This window comes from Sceloporus undulatus, chromosome 6, assembly GCF_019175285.1.
Source record: "Sceloporus undulatus isolate JIND9_A2432 ecotype Alabama chromosome 6, SceUnd_v1.1, whole genome shotgun sequence".
Lineage (NCBI taxonomy): Eukaryota > Metazoa > Chordata > Lepidosauria > Squamata > Phrynosomatidae > Sceloporus > Sceloporus undulatus.
In genome coordinates, this window is record NC_056527.1 from 89,665,705 (window position 1) to 89,688,392 (window position 22,688).

The window sequence follows — 22,688 nt, forward strand, 5'->3', positions numbered from 1 at the left end:
CAGAAAAAGAGAAAGAGAGAGAGAGCGAAAGAGAGAAAGATAGTGAGTGAAAGAGAGAGAGAGAGAAAGAGAAAAGCAAAAAGAAAGACAGAGAGAGAGAGAGAGTGAAAGAGAAAAAGGGGGCAGAGAGACAGAAAAAGAGAAAGAGAGAGAGAAGGAGAAAGAAAAAAGGGGAAAGAAAGAGAGAGAAGGGGAGAGAGAGACAGAAAAAGAGAAAGAGAGAGCAAAGCAGTAAGAAAGACAGAGAGTGAAAGAGAAAAAAGGGGGCAGAGAGACACAGAAAAAAAGAGAGAGAGAGAGAGAGAGAGAGAGAAGGAAAGAGAGAGAGAGAAGGGAGCGAGGCTTCTCTGCGCTAAGACCCGACGGACTCCCTCCTCCTCCTCCTCCTCCTCCTCCTCCAGAGTCTTTCCTGCCTCCTTCCTCCCCGGAGCCTCCCGATGGTCCTCCTGCTGCTGCTGCTCCTCCTCCTGCTCAGCCTCCTCCTCTGGCTACTCCTGCTCCTCCTCCTCCTCCTTCGGAGCCTGGGGCCGGGATGGAGCGGAGGCCGGAGCGGAGGGAGGCTGTGGCGGTGGCTCTGCTGGTGCTGGTGCTGGTGCCGCTGGCCTGCTTTCCTCGGGGCGCAGGGGCCCAGTACGAGAAGTACAGCTTCCGCGGCTTCCCGGAGGCGGAGCTGATGCCGCTGCAGAGCGCTTATAGCTACGCGCTGGAGCAGTACGAGGGCCAGCGCTGGAGGGAGAGCGCCCGCTACCTGGAGGCCAGCCTCCGCCTCCACCGCCTGCTCCGCGACAGCGAGGCCCATTGCCACAAGCAGTGCGCCAAGGCCGGAGAGGAGGAGCCCCCTCTGGCCGCCGCCGCCGGGGAAGGAGAAGAAGGAGAAGAGTGGCTGCGGGAGATGGAGCTCTTCGGGAGGGTGCTCAGGAGGGCCTCCTGCCTCCGGGGCTGCAAGAGGGGACTCCCGGTCTTCCAGCTCAGCTACCCTCCGCCGGAGACCCTCAGGGACTTCCAGCGCAGGGCGCCCTACATGTACCTCCACTACGCCCTCTTCCAGGTCAGGACTCAGGAGAAGGAGGGCAAAGATGGGGGGGGGGGGGGCAGGCTGGACCAAGGGACACCCTAAAATAGGGGTGTCTGGGTGACACCAGTAGCCAGTGGCATCACTAAAGGAGTGCAGATTGCACCAAGTCATACCCTAAAATTGGGGTATCCAGGTGACACCAATAGTAATAGTCAGTGGCATCACCAAGGGAGTGAGGAGCGCACCAAGTGACACACTACAATTGGGGTGCCTGGGTGACACCAATAGCCACTGGCATAGCTAAGGGGGTGCAGATTGCACCAAGTGACACCCTAAACTTGGGGTGTCTGGGTGACACCAATAGCAATAGACAGTGATGTCACTGAGGGGGTGCGGACCGCACCAGGTGACACCATAAAATTGGGTTGTGTGGTTGACATCAATAGCAATAGCCAATGGCATCGCTAAGGGGGTGCAGGCTGCACCAGGTGACACCCTAAAAGGGGGGTGGAGATGACACCACTGCTCCTCAGACACCTACCTTTTGGCAGAAGCAGGCGGTGGCATTTGCCTGCTTCCCTTTAAAATGCTTAGTTTCAGGGACGGTGGGAGTGGGGTGAAGCTCAGTGGGAGCAGAAAGGAGAGGCCCCAGAATTTCTTTTTAAAACATTAAAATTTCAAATTTCAATATTTGAAATGTTAAAATTAAAAAATGACTTTTTTTAAAAAAATCTTTTTAATTTAAAAATAAGCAACCATCACATTTTAATCCAATCTTCACTATGTATATGTAAATGCATTTAGGCTGTGTGTATGAGAATTGTAACGTGAAGGTATAATTTTTAATTTGGCTAGTTGTTTATGTCACAAGTGTTAGCATTACCTTGGCCTAATTCCCACTGGGGTTTAAACCGGATTGTGATTCCAAATGATTTGGTTTTAACCACCATGGTTCCCACTTAATTCAAATTGCTGAAGCGGTTTGGAAAGGGGGAGCATGGTTTTTACCCATTTAACACGCATCAAAAAGACGCTGGTAAAATGGGGTGGTTTTAGGGGGGGGCTGAATCAATTTGTTTAGAAATGAATTGATTCAGCCCAAGTGGGAACCAGATGGATTCAAATCAGATTCGAATCCACCCTGGTTCCCACTGGTAGCGGCTTTTCCCCGGCCTCTCCAACCCAGCCATGCCTCCCTCCATCCCCAACCTTCTTCCCGTCCTCTCCAGCACCAGCCTTGTTCCGGTGCAAAGATAGTGGGAACACACCCTGCGTAAAGGGAATTGAGTGTATGCTCAAACCCCATTAAGTATAATGGGCTGCACTCCCGCAGTGCGCCATGGTGCTCCATTGTTTCTATTAGGACTTGCCTTCCACATGAGCTCCAGTCAGCGGAAAGGGCAGGCCAACTGTACTAAGTATTCTGTATAGTGTGAAATGGGAATAGGTCAGTGGGGGGGGGGGACACCATGAGTTACCACACTGGGTGACACCAACCCTAGGGACGCCACTGGCGCTTATCAGTGCACATAAGTACTCCCTAAGCGGTTTACAATGAGTAACTGAATTGCCCCCAACAAGCTGGGTACAAATTTTAGCGACCTACGGAAGGATGCCAGGCTAAGTCAACCTGTGGCCCTGGCTAGTATTGAACTCACAACCTTATGGTTTGTGTGAGTGGCTGCAATACACATGTCCCTCCATGTTTGCTGCTTTGACTTTTGCCGATTTGATTATTCCTGGATTTTATTAATATGTTCTCTTATATTAATCTTTGCCGTAATAAATAAAATGACTAATGACTGACTGAAATATGTTTTCTCTAGGAATCTCCAGGTCCCCCAGCACAACTCTGTGGTCAACTTTAACCAAAAGTCGCACTGAAGGACCTAGAGATTCCTAGAGAGAACACTCCACTAGGCATTTGTAGCTCCTCCAGCCAGTGGTGTCCCCACAACAGGTGACACCCAGTGCGGGAGGTGGGACTTCCAGTCCCAGACTTCCGGTGTGGTTTCCGGACGTCCAGGGCTGGAAGGATGTCTGTGAGGGCCACAGCCATGCTCCTGCAGGCCCAGGGAGAGCCACCGGAATCTCTTTTCCATTGTTTCCAGTCCTAGTCTCTGGAGCAACAGAAAACAAGTTTGCTCCATCCTCAACATGACATCCCTTCAAATATTTAAACAGGTCTATCATAGCATCTCTTAACCGTCTCTTCTCCAGGTTAAACATACCCAGCTTCCTAAGCTGCTCCTCATAGGGCATGGCTTCCAGACCTGTCACCATTTCGGTTGATCTCCTCTGGACACGCTCAGCTTCCTTTTTGAATTGTGGTACCGAGAACTGGACACAGTAGTCCAGGTGGTACTATTACGTCTCTTGATCTAGACTCTACTTCTAATGATGCAGCCTAGAATCGCATTGGCTTTTTTTAGTTGCCGCATCACACTGTTTGACACCAGTTTGGCTGTTTGACACCACTGTAACTTTCAGGGATCCATCCTACAGAATCCTGGGGTTTGGAGTTTGATAAGCCAGTGGTATAACTAGGGTTGGTGTCACCCAATGTGATAACTCATGATGTTACACACACTCCAATTGGCCTCCTCCCATACCACACCATACAGAATCCTTAGTCATGTTTTTTGTACTAATGTTACTCATAAATCGTAATTCCCATATATCACTGAATGTAATCACAACTTTGTTGTTAGCTGCTGTCAAGTCATCCCTAGCTCATGAGGACTCTGTGGATAAGCCATCTCCAAGACCCCTATGCTCTTCTTTGTTGTTTGTTAGGTCCTGCAGTTTCAGGCCCATGGCCTCCCTGATCTGTCATGTAGTCTTCCTCTCTTTCTACTTCCCTCCACCTTTTCTAGCATTGTCGTTTTTTCCAGCAAGTCATTTCTTTTCATGATGTGGCCAAAGTATAACAGCCTCAGTTTGGCTTCCAAGGAGATTTCAGGCTTGATCTATTCTAGGACTAATTTGTTTGCCTTTTTGACTGTCCACAAGATCCTCAGCACTCTTCTCCAGCATCACATCTCAAATGAATGGACTTTCCTCTTATCTGCTTTCTTCACTGTCCAGTTTTCAAATCCAAAGATGGTGATGGGAAATACAATGGCTTGGATGATTCTAACTTGAGTGTTCAGTTGTATATCTTTATTCTTTATCATCTTGTCTAGTTCCTTCGTAGCTGCCTTTCCCATTCCTAGTCTTCTGATTTCCTGATTGCAGTCTCCATTCTGATCAAGGTATGGGAACTCTTCAGCTATTTCAATTTCCTCATTGTCCGGGTTGAATTGATATGGTTCCTCCGTGGTCATTGTTTAAAAAATATTCAGCATTAAGCCTGCCTTTGCACTTTCTTCTTTTACTTTACTTAGCAAAATGAAAAAACTAGCAAAATTAAAAGTATCCTTTTAAATTACAATATCATACACACAGCCTAAATGTATTTACAGGTACATAGTTACATGTGGTTAAAGTTAAAATTTGGTAAGATGTAATTTAAAAAAAAGAAAATTGAAAAAATAATTATCTGACAGTGAGATTTGGGGTGTTGGCTTTGTTTGTGAAACAGAAACCTTATCCATATAATTTAAAGACGAGACATAGGAGGCTGCATACTATATTCTTAGATAGGAGCATTTTCTGTGTAAGAATTTCTCTGATATGGAAAGCAATCCCCTTTGGATTTGTTTGGTGAAATGTGTTTACTTTCCAAACGCTGCACATTCTTTTTATCTCCATCCTCCCTTGTTCCTTGCGCTTTCCCTTGGTGTACCTTCATCTGCTTTTGTGTGGCCTGGCTCTTTAAATCTAGGCATCCAAGAGAGGTTTTGGATGAGCAAGCAATGCCTTTGCCAGCAGCTTCTGGTCTTTTCCGTTCACTCTTTCGTCCCACCTCTTTCCTCCTTCTCCAATGAGGTAGTCTCCCCACCACCCACCAAAGGCAATCCAGTGCCACGTCCCGGCATCAGCCACAGTTGTGAAAAAGGAGAATTTCCTTCTGTATTTCCCTGGGCCCATAAATCCCTGGTAGGCTATGGTGCCTTTGTGATGTGTTGAGGATGTTTGAAACTCCATCTCTTCATAAAAGTGATGCTAAAAACATGATGAATGAACAGGAGTTCCTTGGGCAAAATTGTTGCTGTCTGGAGCCCTCTGCCGAAGAGATGATGGGATGCTTGAGATGGGTTGCATTTGTGGCAGCAAGGAGTGGGGAAGTTCTGCAATGAAGTAAAATCTCATTTGGAGGAAGCTGCCATGCAGAAAGGAGGTCAGAGTGGCTTTTTCTTTAGTTGTTTGGTTAGTGGCTAGTTTCTTTGCATGACAGTCTCTCCCATCCAAATTTTCAACCGCTCCAAGTCTCCCATCCAACTTTTCCACTGTGATGTAAGGTACACATCCACTACTGCAGTCAAATGTAACTTGAAACTAGTTCTAGAATCTGCTACAGTGTGATGATGACTGCATGCATCTTTGTGAAAATAAAACTTTTTGACTTATAAATGCTTTTAACTTGAAATAAATAGAGAATGAGAATTTTATTGTCTCTAGACAATAAAAGTCACAGTCTCTCCTATTATTATGGTTATTAATGTATCATTACCCCTGCCCACAAGCCAGAGTGGTGTAGTGGTTTGAATGTTGGTCTATGACTTTGGAAAGCCAGGGTTGGATTCCCAGCTCTGCCATGAAACCCACTGGGTGACTTTGGGCAAGTCACACTCTCTCAACCTCTGAGGAAGGCAATGGCAAACCTTCTCTGAAGAAACTAGCCAAGAAAACCCCACCTGAGGGTCACCATAAATAAGAAACGAAGGCATACAACAACAGCAAACAAACCTTGCCCACAGAGAAGTCCTTAAATTCATGAAGTGCGTAGCTGTTTTGGCAGCCGGCAAGGGAATTTTATTACTCAGAATACTGCGCAGCAAGGATGGGTGCCCTATTTCCCTATGCAGTCCAGCTCTATGAAATACAGCCTGCTCTCCATATTGGCAGGGGTTCAGTTCCAGACTACCTGGCGGATACCAAAAAATGTGGGACCACAAGCCCCATTTCCGTCAACAGATGCCAATATATGTGTGGCCACATTGGTGTGCCTGCATGCATACACCCTCATTGACAATAATGAGGCAGGATCATCTGCAGATGCTCCAATCCACAGATGGCTAGACTGCCGATCTGGAGGTCTGAATGTATGTGAGCATTGTGCAGTATATGCAGATGTATTATCTTCTTACATGTGTCCAGACACAGGGGCAAGAGACTGTGACTTGTTTTTGCTACCCACGCCTATTATTACCACCCTGCTCACTCCGCTCTGCTCTGCCTTACTTCCTCCAACTACTCTTTCACCTGTTTCATCTTTTTCTGCCTCTACTCTTCATCTTCTGAAAACCCCTCTTGCTGCCTGCTTGTCTTCTATTTAAAGCAATGTTGTTGTGCACCTTCAAGCCATTTATGACTTAATGGAACCCTAAGGTGAGAGTCAGCGTGTTGTGGTTTGAGAATTGAACTATAATTCTGGGGATCAGGGTTTGATTCCCAGCTCAACCATAAAAACCCACTCGGTGATCTTGAGCAAGTCACACTTTCCCAGTCTCAGAGGATAGCAATGGCAAACCCCTCTGAAGAAACTTGCCAAGAAAACCCTATGATAGGGTTACCTTAGGGTCACCATAAGTAAAAAATGACTTGGAGGCAACCAACAAGAAGGCAAACCCATCACGGGGTTCTTTTGGCAAAATTCATTCAGAGGGAGTTTGACCTTGCTTTCCTCTGAGGCTGAGAGGATGTGACTTTCCCTAGGTCACCCAGTGGATTTCCATAGCCGAGTGGGGATTCAAACTCGGATCTCCGAGTGTCCTAGTCCAACATTCAAACCACTACATCACACTGGATGTTGTTTAAAGCAATATTGGCTGCTTTAGAGAAAGTAGAAAGACAGCTATGTGAAGTGAGGAAAGTGCAGGGGAGGAAGAGGGGCAGCATGGGACAGGATGCAAGGAAGGGCTGTAGCAGCATAATGAAGAGGGGAAAGGACAACAGAGTTGTCATCTCACTTGGTTATCTAGGTTTTACTCAAATTCTAGGTCCATTTACTTGGAGTGCCAAATACCTGTTTTCATAATCAGATGGGACTGAAGTCCTCTCAACACTTGCCTGTCCCATTCCTATGGTAACATAAGATTGCCCATGGCTTGAGATCTTGGGCCTGAAATCTCAGGGAATGGGATGCCATTGACCTGGCAGCCATTGTGCGGACATGACCCCATGTGGTGGAAATAGATTCTCAGGCTGCGCATAGGTGGCAGGGGTTAAATTCCCTTTGATTTATTGGGTAGGTCCTCAGTATGAGAATGACACATAATGCTGGTAAGCAGTGCTACTGAGAGTGATGGCATGCAGACCAATGCCAGTCCTCAAGCCATTAGCTGCCAATCCAGGATAAGTTTCCAGGAAACTATACAATTACTGTAATAACAAGCCACAAATATGTTCCAGAACCCTAGCACATTGATGATAAAAACCTCTTGCAATCCACCACACATAGATTGAGAAGCACTATCTCAGACTGTGATGGGAGTGGAAACAACTGTGTGGGGAGGTCAGTAAAGAAAAGAAGCATTCAAAACAAAAATGAAAAGCATTGAGGAAGGAAAAAGAGATAAACATTAACAAATTATCATGTTAGTAGTTATAGCTATTCATTTCCTAGTGGGAAGGGGTCAGTATTAATCAAAGTGAGGGCTATGCCCACTCTGCTTAGGCCTACCTTGGAATTAAACCATGATGAACAAACTCATGTTCACCTTAAACATGCTCCACTGTCTACCTTCTATGTTTAAGGAGGCCTCATGCAGAGTTGCCATAGTATTTCTGATTTCTGTATGGTTGTGAAAACTGGAAAGTGAAGAAAGCTAACAGGAAGAAAGTCAATTCATTGGATGCATGTTGTTTAAGGAGAGTCCTACAGTTGCCATGAACTTCTAAGGAGACAGATGAATTAGTCTTATTGCAAATCAAGCCTCAAAGCCAAAATTACTAAAGGGAGGCTGTTGTACTTTGGACATATCATGAGAAGACATGGCTAATCAGAAAAGACAATAAGGCTTGGCAAAGTGAAAGGCAGTACAAGAGGAGGGAGACCACATTACAGATGAATAGACTCAACCAAGGAAGGCATGGCCCTGAGCTGCAAGATCTTTACAAGGATATTAATGATAAGTTGTCTTGGAGGTCTCTCATTCTGACAACAACATATAGAGGAATCTTTGAAGGAGGTCAGCTGAAAGGGAAGTTTGGGTTGGGTCCTCCTTGCTGCTGAATCATATCCCTGGTCTCTCATTAGAGATTTTGAGTCAGTGTTCCCAAGAACTCCATGTGGCTACAGCTATACTTGGCAAAATAAAGCCATAAATCAGGATTGAGCAAAGGGCAGTCTTTCAGTTGTTGTTGGACTCCCACATGCTCTTGTCAGCATAGCCAGTGGTAGGGAATCATAGGAATTGTAATCCAATGACAGCCCATTTGCCTGTTGTAGAGTCTGATAGGACACCAAGGAGTTTTAAAGCGTTTATTTGGAATGTTCCTTTATTGGAAACATTTACTTAAAAATATATCAATGTTCTTTCTTTTTTTTAAATGTAAGGTAGAATTGGCTAAAAAGTATGGCTTCTGCAGACAAAAAGCCACAGACGTTCCCAACACTACTGAACAGTGCACTGGAGAATCCAGTTCACTCAACAGATAGAAAGCTGTCTCTGTGTTCTTGCTCACCCTGAATATAGTCATTCCTTTCTTTGCCCTAACAAGATGTACCCATAGTGGTGAGTCTTCCTTCCCACGTCAACAACCTGGCATTTGACTCCATGATGAGAACACCAGACACTAGTAGGGGTTAGAAAAACCAGGCTGCAAATACTGGAGACAAATGTTTCTCCAAGACACTAAACAGGCTGCAAAGGAAATGCTGGCATGGGCCAGACAGCTGAAATGGCAAGCTGGAAGATCTGTAGTGCTGACTATCAGTGTAATGGTTGGCTTTTCTTTTCTTTTTTTTTAACATATTACTGGGCATATGACATATTAATGCTAGTTCTGTATCAGATTTTAGCATCATAAGAATCTTCACTCTTTTCTTCTTCCTTAAAGCATTGCATGTTTCTAGACCCTAGGCAAGTTTGGGAATGTTGTGGCCCTCCAGAAAGTGAACTGCAAATCCCAGCTTTCTTGACTATTGGTTGTGCTGGCAGATGGTAATGAGAGTTGCAGTTTAACAACTTCTGTCAAGTCCTCTCAACTGCATCTCTACCTTAATGCTAAAATAGTTCTGTTTGTGTGTTTGATATTTACTAACAATACCAGACAAAGGTTCAAAACACACTGCAGGTTGAGACCGCTTTAACTTCCCTGGCTCAGTGCTGGGTAATCCTGGGAATTGTAGTTTATTGTGGCACCAGAGCTCTCTGACAGAGAAGGCTAAATTTCTCACAAAACTACAGTTCCCAGAATTCCAGAGCATGGAGCCAGGGCAGTTAAAGGCAGTGTCAGACTGGATTATTTCTGCAGTGCGGCTGCAGCCAAACTCTCAGAGTCGGAAGCTGTGCACTGTTGTTTTTATGTGCCTTAAAGTCATCTCTGACTTTTGATGACTCTATCATACGATTTTTTTGGCAAGATTTATTCAGAGGTTTGTTACTGCCTTCTCCTTGGAATGGTCACCCAATGAGTTTTCATGGTCAAGCGGGGATTTGAACCTTGGTTCAGATTTCCATTTAGCCATGATCACCAGAATGGAATTTACACACTATCCACACTATTCAGTTTAATGTTGTATTCTTGAGGGCTAGAAACTTGTAAAATGGATATAAAGAAAGAAAACTGAATTCTGGATTTTATGCCAAATACTACATTTCCATGGTTTATTAATTCAGAGAATGTGACAGTGAATTTCTGGTCCTGCCTAGGCATGCCTGCCTCAAGTAGCTGCAAGAAATTAAGGGATTAAAAAGTGTAAAGAAGCCCTCTCCTTGAAGAGTTGGTAATGTTTGGAGACAGTGAGCAGGTTCATGCATGGCGCTTGCTTTTTTAAAAATAAGAAAAAACAAAAGAGGTGATAGAGGTCAAAATGAATCTTGATCTAACAGGCTTGCATCAGGCCTGCATAGACTATGACTCATTGGCTGTGCATTTTGGCTCTTATCACTGGCTTGAAAATCCAATTTTTTGATTTCCAGAAGGATGACTGTTTAAGGTCTACAAAGACATAGCCATGTTAGTCTGGAATATCCTTTGAGACTAACTGAAAGAAAGAAGTTGTAGCATGAGCTTTCGTAGATTTAGGTCCAAAACACACTGCAGAAATTGCCCTGGCTTAGTGCAAGGGACCCTTGGGAATTGTATATGTTGGTATAAAGTGTGGCTGAAATGATTAAAGTAGTTAAATACTATTGTCTTAAACTACTTTTTTTGAACTTTCCCCAGACAAATAAGATTGAGAAAGCAGTATCGGCTGCTCACACATTCCTGCAGAAGAATCCCAAGCATGAAATGACTCAGAAGTACCTGAATTATTACAAGACTATGGTGGATGTGGACGAGTATCTCATAGACTTGGAAGCACAACCCTATGAGGTGAATGGATGGTGGGGCGTTTGGGATATTGGGAAAAGGAGGAGCTGATATCTGAGATAGGACCACAGAAACTTTAAAATGATGGTAGCCATCCTAGTGCCCTTCAGCCATTTTGGACTAGTAACTCCCACAATCCCTTACAATTGCCTAGGCTGCCTAGAGCTGATGGGTATTGTATTCCAAAACATCTGTATCGCACCTTGTCGGCAACCTGTTCTCTTAAAGTGTTTGGATGAAAAGAGTGTTAACATACTGTATCAGATTAGTGGGTGGATATTTTCAGGATAGGATTCTGAGGCAAAAGTGTAAGGCCCCACTCAGCAAGAAGAGGAGGAGAGAGCTCCATACATACTAAGGCTGGCCTATAATATCTTGTAGTAAGAAGTCATACACGTTACCATGTAGAGATGGCTAAATCCAGACCCTAATATTCCCTAAGTTCACAATGGCATGGAATATTGTTTGCTGGTTGACAGAAAAGCATCCTATGTATTCAGAGATGATTAGCTCTGATTTTTGATGCTGAGAACTAGCAGGAGGGCTTTGACGATGCCATTAGTCCAACAACGATGATGATGATGATGATGAACTTAATTTGTATCCTTCCTTTTCCCCAAGATTGGGACTCAGGGAAGCTTGCAAATTAAGATGGTTGCAATATAGTTACAAACATACAGAAAGTCAACATTAAAATAGAATTAAACTATTAATAATATTAAAGCAATTTAAAACATGCACTTAAGATGGATAAAAAGTAGTTTTAATACAGTACAATTCAAAACAAAACAGCCCTCTCCTAGAAACCCTTTCCTTAAAAAAAAACTTTAGTTCTCATTCTATCAATAATAATAATAAATCTTTGGCAACAGAAGGTCAACAAAGAGGCAGCTTCCCTTGGAAAGGGATACCAGAGCCTAGGGGCACTGAGAAGGCTCTTTGTGTCCCCATCAATCGTACCTGTGAAAGTGATGGGACAATAAATTCTTATCAGTTTTCTGGTAAGATCTGATTGGCATCTATATGGATGACTGAGCTAGATGGATAACTGGGTTCCATCCAGCACACCAATTTTTAAAGTCATATTTCTGGATATGGAACCTGAAATGCCATTTTCCTCCTATTTGTCGGCAGACAGTTTTTTGTCAGATCGGTGAAACTGTATAACAGTGGCGATTTCCGTAGCAGCATTGCTGATATGGAGCACGCGCTCTCCGAGTACTACAAGGCCTATGAAAACTGCCTGGCTGGCTGTGAAGGCAGCTATGAGCTCCGTGAATTTAAGGACTTCTATCCAGCCATTGCAGGTAAGAGCACTGGGGAACAAGCAGCCATTGTAGGTAAGGGCAGTGGTGCATTTGTCACAACAAACTAAGAATAATGAGAATAGATCAGGCATTGCAAAGTGGATGATAGCTCATCCTAGTTCTGTTCTTAACTCTGGTTAGCCTGGGTACAGGTACTTCCAAATGTCAGCTATGCAGAATGTGCAGAAATGTTTCCCAGTTTTTAAAGTATTTTTTTTCTCTCTCAGAGAGAGACGAGAGCAAATTGAATACAAGGACATAGCCAAGGGTAGCAGAGAAACTGCAGAATTTTCATTCTTTCAAAATGTGTTCTTTTTTCAGTTCAGTTGGGCACAGGCTTGTTATATACTGTGGTAAAAGTTTAAGAACAGCAATGACGTACAGATTAGTCTGAGTCTTATAGCCTTTACATCCACGTAAACATGGTAGATTTACACAACAAGATATAATTCCCTTTATGAGTTATGGAAGGTGATCCTCTCTGAAACTTTTTGACCATCTAGCAGTTGTCCCAAGACTAATGTTTCTTTTCCTTTGATTCCTTTCTTCTCTCTCCAATTCCCATCAACCCTCCATCCAGATCATTTTGTGGATGTTTTGCAGTGCAAAGTGGATTGTGAGGCTGACCTGATACCAAATGTAGGTGGCTATTTTGTGGAGAAGTTTGTGGCCACCATGTATCACTATCTTCAGTTTGCATATTACAAATGTGAGTCCTTGAGGAAGCATTGGTTGTGGGTGGGAGAATCAGGCTGTTGAGAGATTATGGAGGAATTTATTATAAATAAACAAGTCACAGAATCCTCTATCTCTGGATTAAAGTAACTGGTATTTGCCTGACACCTCTTCCCTTTCTATTATAGCCTCCAGTCTTCAAATACATAAGTGGAAATTGCAGCAAAATCTTGCAGCGTAGTGTACTCCTCTTCATGGTTCCAGTTAGCTATCCAGAAATGCCCTTTTCCAAAATAACTCCATTCCTTTCCCCTTCCGCTCCTCCACTGAGATTTCCCCCCAGCAGTTAGCATCTTGATTAAAATGTGGTAGTCAGACAGGGTCTAAAGTAAGTTTGGGACCAAACTGCCACCGTGTGTGTGTGTGTGTGTGTGTGTGTGTGCAGGAAAAGTCAGTGGTGAATAGCATTTGACTTAGGGCGGGGGGGGGGTTGGAGTCCTTCAGATGTCACTGTACAACTCCCATCAGCCCTAGCCAGCACAGCCAGTAGTAAGGGATGATGAGAATCACAGTCCAGCCACAGGATACCTGCTTCTGACCAAGAGATTCTGTTTGTCTTAATCTTTTTCTTCCATCCCAGCCACAATACAGGGTCTTAAGATGCTTTTCTGATTAACTTGGTGTCTCATTATCTGCACAGTGAATGATATCAAGAACGCAGTACGGAGTGTGGCCAGCTACATGCTTTTTGACCCTAGGGATGAGGTCATGCAGCAGAACCTTGTCTATTACCGCTTCTACCGTGAACGTTGGCATTTGGAAGAGGATGACTTCAACCCACGGCCGGTGAGAGTAGGAAGAAGCATAGGCATAGAGATTAATTACTTTGGACCAAATGTATATTTTATTTTCAACATTCAAGTGTCCTTTTAGTGTCTGCCACCCTGAAGTACTAGAAAAAGCCATGCCTTCAATATATATAATTGTAAAATGGTTGTAAATAATCTATTACCCTTTTTCCTGGGGAGAGGAGAATAAATATCTGAAATGTTACCCCCTGAAAACCAGAAGTCCCCCTGATCCCATCTGTAAACTCTAGAGCAAGTCTGTTAATCATGTGGCCCTCCAGATGTTGATGAGCTACAGCTTCCAGAGTTCTTCACCGCTTGGTAGGTCTGGGAGTTGCAATTCATCAACGTCTGGAGAGATGCACAATTTGCAGGCAAATTTCCTCAGATGTTGACTCTATACATATTCACACTGTAAGATAAAGGTGAGAACCACATTCAGAAGGAGGGCCAAATCCAATTTCAAAGACATTCCCAAGGACTGTTTTCCAGTGCAGGAAGGGCATGAAGTATTGCTGCAGAACACATGTTCTCTATGGGCCCCTTATATAGTTATAGCATTATATTTGCACTATGACTACCATGGCTTCATCACATGGAATCCTAGAGGTTGTAGGTTGGTGATGCACCAGAGCTTTCTGTCTGAGAATGCTAAATCCCTCTCCCTGAACTGCAACTCCCAGGATTTCATAGGATGTTGCCATGGCAGTTACAGCAGAATCATAGTGCTATAATAGTGTAGTGTGAAAGAACCCTATGTTTGCTTAGAAGTTTCATTTCTTTTCAAATTAGATATAAGACACTGAGAGAATGGACAGAGTATGTGAAAGGGACAGTGGGGATTAGGGGAAGAACAGGGTTACAGGGCAGTGGGGGTAAAGAGAGAGAGATTGAGACAGTGGAGGAAGAAAAGTGAGTGATAGGGAGAATATGGGGAGAGTGTGTGTGTGTGTGTACATAAGCTGGAATGAAGAAAGCTGACAGGAACAGAATCAACTCATTTGAAATGTGGTGCTGAAGGCATGTTTTACAGATACCATCATCTGCCAAAATGACCAATAAATGGGTCCAAGGACGAATCAAGCTTGAACTCTCACTAGAAGCCAAAATGACCAAACTGAGGCTGTTGTACTTTTGATATATCATAAACCAAGATAGCTCATTCAAAAATATGAGAATGCTTAGTAACAAGAAACAGAGCGAAAAACAGAGGAAGGCCACATTACAGGTGGATAGACTCAAATCACAGCCCTAAGTTTGGACCTGAGGTTGGCTATTGGTGACAGACCAATTGTGGAGCTTAAGTGAAACAAACCCTGTAACCTTGCCCAGTGTGTACTTCAGCCACTTGTACTGCTGGCATGTGCGCACACCCTAGCATTTGAGCTCCTCCTCTGAAGAAAAGGAATATACAGAGTTTTCCAAACATTAGGTTGCAGTCAGTTTGAATTATTATTATTAATGCAAAGCACAGCTATATGCACCTGCCCTTCCAAAGCAGTTTTTGAGATTCTAAACTTTATATTTCCTAGGCTGCCCTTTTTTTTTCTGGCAAAGCAAAAGGTGGGGAAGGAAAAGTTAATTGCTTCTTTTGAAAACCTCCAGAGTTTAAATAGGTTTCAGAGGACGCTTACACTGGCAAGGAAACACACACACACATTTTCATTCATTCATTCATTCAAAACCAGAAGCCGCTTACTTTTCTGTTCATTCATTATTATATTTTTCATTTTTGGCAGCCCATGCAGTCCCTGGAGGATTCCAGGGAAGAAAATTGGCACCTTAACCCTCCACAGTGGCTCATCTATGATTTATACAGAGTCCATCAGTATCCATGATTCTTTTCATAATAATAAATCTGGTTCCTGCCCACAAGAAACTTATCTGAAGCTGTCATGAGTGGGGAAATCAACCAAGGGAAGGGATAAAGAGGAAAGGATAGCAGGGGATGTACATAAATGAACGTTCTTGCAATTATTTAAGCAAGATGGTTATTGCTGGAGATGGGAGAAATCCAAAAGGCTTTTGGGAAATAAGGGGTTTTGGAGGAGGACTAGGCATTATCATCCCCAAAAGTCAAATGGTGTGGGAGTCATTTCATTTTTGGTTGCTATGCTGCTGCTGCTGCTGATGATGATGATGATGATGATGATGATGATGATGATGATAATGCATCTAAGCAAGAATGTCACAAGAATGGGATCAAAGCTGGTGGTAGATCTGATATTTGGGGGTATTTTATCCAATGCCAGCTCTTCCTCTGGCATCACTCTTAGTGGCTGGAAGTTCAGGACGCTTGCTCTTCCAGGACCCTTGCAGGTGCAGTAACATGCAAAACAACTAAGGGGAAATGTTTCCATGCCTAGCTCTCCTAGGACAGAAGTATCAGTGTCCTAGGTAATGAACAACCCACTTTCTTTTAGTTTAACTCTAAACTCCAGTTAAGAAAATGCCTTTAAATGGTCCCTTGCCTCGTATGATTGACAATTGTCTTCCTTCACTCGCAGGAAGCTTTGCGCTATCACAATCAGACAACCACCCAGAAGACGCTCTTGGAGTTTGCCAGGCAGTATCTCCAGCCAGATGATGAGGTGAGGACTGAGGAGGTCAGAGTTAGTGTGATATGATGGTTGATAGGTGTTGTACTGGGAAGGCAATAGCTTAACCTTTTTCCATCCACTCGCTGGATGATTCCCCCTCCCCATAGCCTGTACCAGGCATGGACAAATCCTCCAGATATTGTCAGACTGCATCTCCCACAAGCCCTATCCATCATAGCCATATGTTACTCATATGTGCCTAACTTAAGTCACAGGAAGAGGAATAGCATATAGACCCATGATGATGAACCTATGGCATGCATGCCCTTTCTGGCACACGAAGCAATTTCTGAGGGCACGCGGAGAGACGGGGGGCAGGGGAAGAGTAACAACAGGCGCACACCTTTTCCTCTTCTTCCCTCCACCCTCCCAGGCCTTCAGCTGTCTACTGGGAAATCCTGCACCTGGAAGGTGGAAGTCCTGCCCCCCCCCCCCCCAAAGTCCCATCTCCCCCCTGGAAATCCCACCCTCCAGCACCGGGTAACACCCAGTGCAGGAATGCCTTTCAGTATGGGCACTTGCTCTCTAAAAGGTTCGCCATCACTAGCATAGACATATGGTAGCTTGAGAATTGGTTTTTGGTGCCCATGAGCCGTGCTCATAATTCAAAACTCATTTAAGTTCAGAGTTCAAAAGAGTTTGAAACATTACTACAAAGAAAGAAAGAGGAACATGTGTTCTTATTTCTCCACCTATTGAATAATATTAACATGTTAACATAATAATAATTTCTATTCATATGGACATGAGATTATCATGTTCTGTTGCAAATTCATAACACACTAACACTAGCATTACAGTAGCATCTCCCTCCCCAGCTTGGCAAGCTCCGCTGGGGGTCTTCTTCACTAAAGCCTGATGAGGGGTTCAGATGGTCACACACCATTATTTGGAGATGGAATATGCTTGATAGATATCCAGCATGGACAACAAGTATTTCACCTGATCAACTTCCCAAGATTAGAAAAGGAAAGATAATAATTTTGGCTCCACCTCTATTAAAATCCACACTGGAAAGATAGCACAGACTGCTATTAGTGCATAGAAGCATTCCCCAGTCTGGAGCCCTTCGAGATGTATTGGTCTATGACACCAGCCAGAGTCAGGAAGCTGCAGTCCAACCAGTAGCCAGTGATGGCAAAGAGCCTGGTCTAGGTCTGAACTTGGAAAGGGGATATCCAAAGTGCTGAACCCGTTTTGGGGGTAACTTTCAGCTCCTTGGGTACATGGAAGTCACCACCCACCATTGAGTACCGCTCACTTCATTTGAAAAGGCTGGTATGTTGAATGAATGAGCTCACATACATTTGTTATCCTTGCATTCAATGATGTTCACTCCTGTCTCTCACTACTTTTGCTCATATTGCGATACATTGCTTAATCTTTAAATTGCTCCAAGACTATTAGCACAAGTTACTGATCCTTGATGACTGCTGAGGCTTTTTTATATGCAAAGTGTTACAGCTTTGAGATTATTATTCTGCTTTGTATTTGTATATAGCATTTTACAATTCAACTTTAAAAAAAAGTGATTAGTCATTCTGGCATTTTCTTGCCCTTCTGCATTGGTTGTGATCTTTTATCCTTCAGGACTTGGGTATTCAGTTTCACTTTGTTACATTGGGTAAATACCTTTACACTGTCTTCTCTTTGAGTTTATACTGCAACCGAGCTGTTTACACAGATCCAACTCTTAATATCAGAGTCATATAGGCTGAAAAGTAGCCTGTTTCCTTTTTGAAGTTGCCCAACCACTTTAAAAATTTGCCCACCATGACATAAATGATTTTCAAGTCTACTTTGTCAGGTCTGAATACTCACACTGGTAGTTCTGGGCTGGCTGTTGTTTTTGAATACTAGATTCTGTGCCCATTAATGCATTCAGACCTCAGTGCTGCATATGCAAAAGCTCAGAAGAATAGCTGTGGGGGATAACAAGCTACAGACTCTGGAGTAGTTCTCTTCAACCAGCAGAGAGACTGATTTGTTTGTCTGTTTTTTCTTTCCTATTTTAGGGAGAAGTGGAAGATGATGAAGAAACAACAAACACAGTGTTGCCATCGGATGCTGAATTTGAAGGGATGGGTGACTATGAAGAAGGATTCCTATCTGATTGGTGGCAGGACCCAAAGTCAAAAGGCGACAAAGCTGACCAAGGTTATTAATGACAAAGACTGAAAGGCTGGTCCTTCACCTTGTTTGTACTTCTTCTGCCTTCTTTACCTTCTCCTTCTGGATTCCTTTTCATCACTCCCTGCTTGAGGTTTTGTCTCTTCCCCTCCTCCTTTGTGTCTTCAATGTGCCATCTCTGCTTCTATGTGTCAGTCCACCCATTAGTCTGTTGATACTCAGTTTGGCTTCTGACCTGGGGCACATCTGAGAAGGAATTGCAAGCCTGGAATGAACAATAAGAGCAGCTGCAGTTCCCTGTGGAAGTCTGGGAGATGTTCCTGCTTCTCCTGCATGCACAACTCCATCCCCCTTCTTCTACATGTTCAGAAGTTTCTTTGTGGACTATAGTTGTGCATGCTGCATGGGTTCTGGAGAGGCATTCAGGCATGACTTCTCTGGAAAGCATGAACAGTCTTGGGGGTAAACTGTCCACCCAACCAGTTGCTGTGTAAAGGCTGGGAAAAGATTTGCTTTTAACTCACTGTGTTTTCTGTTCACAGAGAGGCTCCAGTGAGGGTACGAACCCCAAATCATCTGCAGGCGAGAGGGCAACTTAATTCTTTGCACCCATGAAAGTTGAAACACGCTGTATGGAATTGGCAGGAGTATCTGTGATGTAATCCAACAGATTTTGCTACTTGGGGACCCTCCCCCTCCTGGTTCTTTTAGTTTCTTAGCATTAATGGCCCAGCAAGGTTGGGGAAGTTCAACCTACAACACCTGCCATGTTGGACTTTTAATTCCTTCCCAGACTGAATAGGCTGGACATGGGTACCTCTGAGCCAACCCAAGGTGCTTTCTTGTTGCTCTCTCTCTCAGTCTCCTATGGTGCTTTACTTCTTGAAGAGCCCAATGAACAAGGTTGAAATCAAACCTCCTTGAACAGGTATGGTAAAGATAAGCACAGTGTTTACTTCTGGTTTTACCGTGGTCACTGTTATTGTTACCTCAAGATATATTAGAAACTATTGGTGCACACATTGCACATGTGTGTACACTCCCCACATACACACATACATATACACCAACAGTGGGGATTTCTGTAATTGTTTTTACAGTGCCATGGATTCCCCCTAGGACCAAATGTAAAACATTATCTCTATTCTTAGAAGGCAGGAGTGGGCAGATTTTGAACTTGGTGGATCTCCTCTGTTTTTTTACTAGAGACCCAAGATCCAGCAACCAGAGCCTATGCAATATGGTGGTATAGGGTGTAAGTCTTCTGTAGATTTAGGATTAAAGACCAGAATGTCTTTGAGTACTTGCCCAGCCCAAGAATTTGCATGTAGTTCCAGAATTTATCTCAATCCTTTCGCATCAAAGCTACTCTATTCCCCCTCACCACACCAGCTTTCTTTGTATTCAGCTAACTGAGCTGAAAGGGGGAGGGATCTTGGGGAAATTTTGCTTGTTGTTAAATCACTAAGAGACAAACTCTTGCCAACTTACTGCAAATCACTCCAAGAAATCTAAGTAGATCTCAGCTGGCCTTTTGCCCACCCATGCCTTACCTTTTAAAAAAACAGACTCAGCATGCATAGCATAGCTGCAGTTGTGATTGGTACTGAGCATCATATTTTGTGTGGTAAAATCAGAATTTGGAAAAGTAATTTTTGGGCTACAACTTCCTGAGTCTTCCAAACATGCTGATTCCAAACAAGAAACTTTTCTTAGCTCCGGGTAGAACTCGGTAGAAACAAGTTCTTTCTGACAAAGTTCCCGAACAGAGAAATAGGTACATTCAAATTGGTTCTCCTGGTACCTTCTTAAATTTCACAATGTTGCCTTTGTAATTTTGTTTTCAGATAATTTAATGTTTTTAACTTTGTATATATTTTAATAATTTTTTAAAGCTAAATTTTAATAAAATACCTTTCAGTACCTTTATTGGTGTCCTCTTCATTCAAGCCCTGTGATAATACATCCACTTTAACTTCTTACACTTTGGAAAAGAGCTTCTTTGCAATTCCTTTTCTCGACTTTGCCTATAGGTGGGATCAACAGTTTTGGGGTATGGATGCTTAATGGGCAGGGGAAGGAAACCCTGCACTATTTTTGAAATCATCTTGGACCAACTTTACAAGTGGATGCTGAACACATTTTAACTGCAATGTCAAAAGCTGCTTTGTATATATCATTGGCCAAGCAGATGAAAGGGTTGGATCCATTTCTCAGAGTTGACTAACAGGAATCTATGGAGGGTTTAAAAAAAAAACTAGCCTTGTTGGTCATGGGAAAAATTCCAAAATTAATGAAGAGGATAAAGTGAAGCTTGGAAGTAATGAGTTATATGTTGTTGTTAATTCCTGTCAGATTGGCTTTAACTTATAGTGACCCTAGGAAAGAGATATAAAGAGGAGGAGAAAGGAATGTAGCAGCACCTTTGAGACTGACTGGTTTTTATTTTAGCATGAGCTTTCATGGATATAAACTCACTTCTTCAGATGCAGTACAGACTAATATGTAGGCCTGAGGATATAAAGCATATTTACATACGTGTGGGAGTGGGATAAAATGTAATAGGGTTCAGAAAGATGCAAATCATGTCCCTTGCCATAAATTTTCAAGGACTGCATAAATTGATACAAATCTTTCAAATCTTTACAGTGGTCAGTTAGTGTTGGTGGATGAAAGCAATAAACCTGCTTAACAAAAGTCAGTTTCCTTGGGCTTAAAACTTTCTCTAAGATTTCTTTTGTTACATATTCAGTAACCAAATGTATGTGCATATGCCTTCCAAGTCACCTGTCAACTTATGGCAACTCCTTGAATTCCATGGAGTTTTCTTCAAGTGGTTTTTCCAGTTCCTTCCTCTGAAATATAGCAAGGACTCTTGTATTTATACATGTAGTGTGCTATGAAGCCATTGTCGTTATTCATGTATCTGCTAACAGATTGGGAATTGGGAATACAATTCCATTCAGCTGTTTCTCTTTTTAGTCTTCCTTCCTGCAGTTCAAGGACTGCAACCTTTAAATCCCATACTGTATGTCCAGGGAAGCTGAAATGTTCTGCAACTGGTTTTGGGGCCCAATTTGTGCCCATTTCTTTTCTTTCTTAGAGTCCTGTTTGTCCAATGTAGAGAGCATTGCTGGCATAACGTGGCATATAGCACACTGGAAAAGAAACCAGTGATTGTACCTCTGATGTTGTGGGTAATACTCAGGGTCATGTCTCTGTATCCATTTTATTCATCTTGTTGTAAGTGAGTAGTTGTTTTAAGAATCAGAGGTTGTCTGTAGGCCAATAAAAGACTGCCTTCCAGAGTTTGGGAGGAGGCTGTATTATTATCCAGAACTAGTTTTAGCTTTTTGTTGATGCATTTGAGTGGTCTCAGTTGGGGATTGTAGGTGACCATTTGGGGTGTTCTGTAGTAGATTGGTCCAAGGAATTAATCTTGCCTTAGTTTTTTGTAGGTTTTTCAGGCTATGAGGCTGTGTTCTAGAAGAGTTTATTCCTGATGTTTGCCAGCAGCTGTGGCTGGCATCTTCAGAGAATGCTGGCATGGAAGAGAGTGGGGTATATATATTGTTGGTTGAGAGGAAGTGATGTACATGTTAATCTGTGTATTCTGTGGTTGAATAGCAAGCCCTCGGGTGTCTTTTCAAATTAATCATCTGTTGTCTGCTGGGAAACCCCCCTCACCCTGGGCGGTTTTCATTTGCATTTGCTGGGTCTTGACTTTGGTGTTTTTTAGGACTGGTAGCCAAACTTTATTTACTTTAAGAGTTTGTTCTTTCCTGTTGAAGTTGTCCAGGTGTTTATGGATTTCAATGGCTCCCCTGTGCATTCTGACCTGATAGTTGTTGGCATGGTCCAGTATTTCACTGAATACTAGAGCACAGCCTCATAGCCCGAAAAGCCCTAAAAAAAACTATGGATGACAGCCAAGAAAGGCTTCGACTTCACATTAATCTTGCTTTGTTGAATGGGTATTGGTTCATATCACAGAAATGTATAGCTATGATCCTACTGGTACTTCTCCATCAGCCCTAGCATTAAGCAAAGTGGCATAGCTGCCCTAGAAGCAAGTGCTGGAGAGCAAGAAGAAAAAGTGATAAAGACAGAATTGTTCAGGCCTTACAGTATATCTGGCATCCCTTAAATTACCTCAGTGTCCTCAGTAGGAGTGTATTTGCAGCAGGAGGACAGAGTATTGCGTCTTTTCCAAACGAGTATTGTGCCCTTCAGGCCCCACATTTCGAGCACTGGAGAAGGTTACACACTGAAAACTATTCACACCTAGATCTCTTTATTTGCTCCGTTTGCATCGCTTAGTTATTTTGCCAGCCCCTTTTCTCTGGGTACCTAAACTGTATTTCCAGATAACATATCCACGGGTAGCCATGTTAGCCATGTAGAAAAGTATAATAACATCCAAAATCCACAGAACAGCTATATCTTTATTGGCCAACCAAAACAGTAG

At 43.2% G+C, this 22,688-nt stretch overlaps 1 protein-coding gene across 1 annotated transcript; it reads left to right on the plus strand.

The window, feature by feature from the left end:
* Positions 1-488: 488 nt before the first annotated feature.
* On the plus strand, positions 489-18,255 carry P3H4 (prolyl 3-hydroxylase family member 4 (inactive)). The gene is made up of 7 exons (XM_042476664.1): positions 489-1,048; positions 10,514-10,681; positions 11,799-11,967; positions 12,548-12,676; positions 13,343-13,488; positions 15,998-16,081; positions 18,106-18,255. Exons 1-7 carry the CDS (start codon positions 533-535, stop codon positions 18,253-18,255), a joined length of 1,362 nt encoding a protein of 453 aa, XP_042332598.1. The 5' UTR covers positions 489-532.
* Positions 18,256-22,688: the final 4,433 nt, after the last annotated feature.

What these genes read in the sequence shown, in the direction of transcription:
- P3H4 (XM_042476664.1), top strand. Translation starts at nt 533, where the DNA reads ATGGAGCGGAGGCCGGAGCGGAGGGAGGCTGTGGCGGTGGCTCTGCTG. An exon ending in CTTCTATCCAGCCATTGCAG is followed by an intron (nt 11,968 to 12,547) that starts GTAAGAGCACTG and finishes CCCTCCATCCAG; the next exon opens with ATCATTTTGTGGATGTTTTG. An exon ending in TCAGTTTGCATATTACAAAT is followed by an intron (nt 12,677 to 13,342) that starts GTGAGTCCTTGA and finishes TTATCTGCACAG; the next exon opens with TGAATGATATCAAGAACGCA.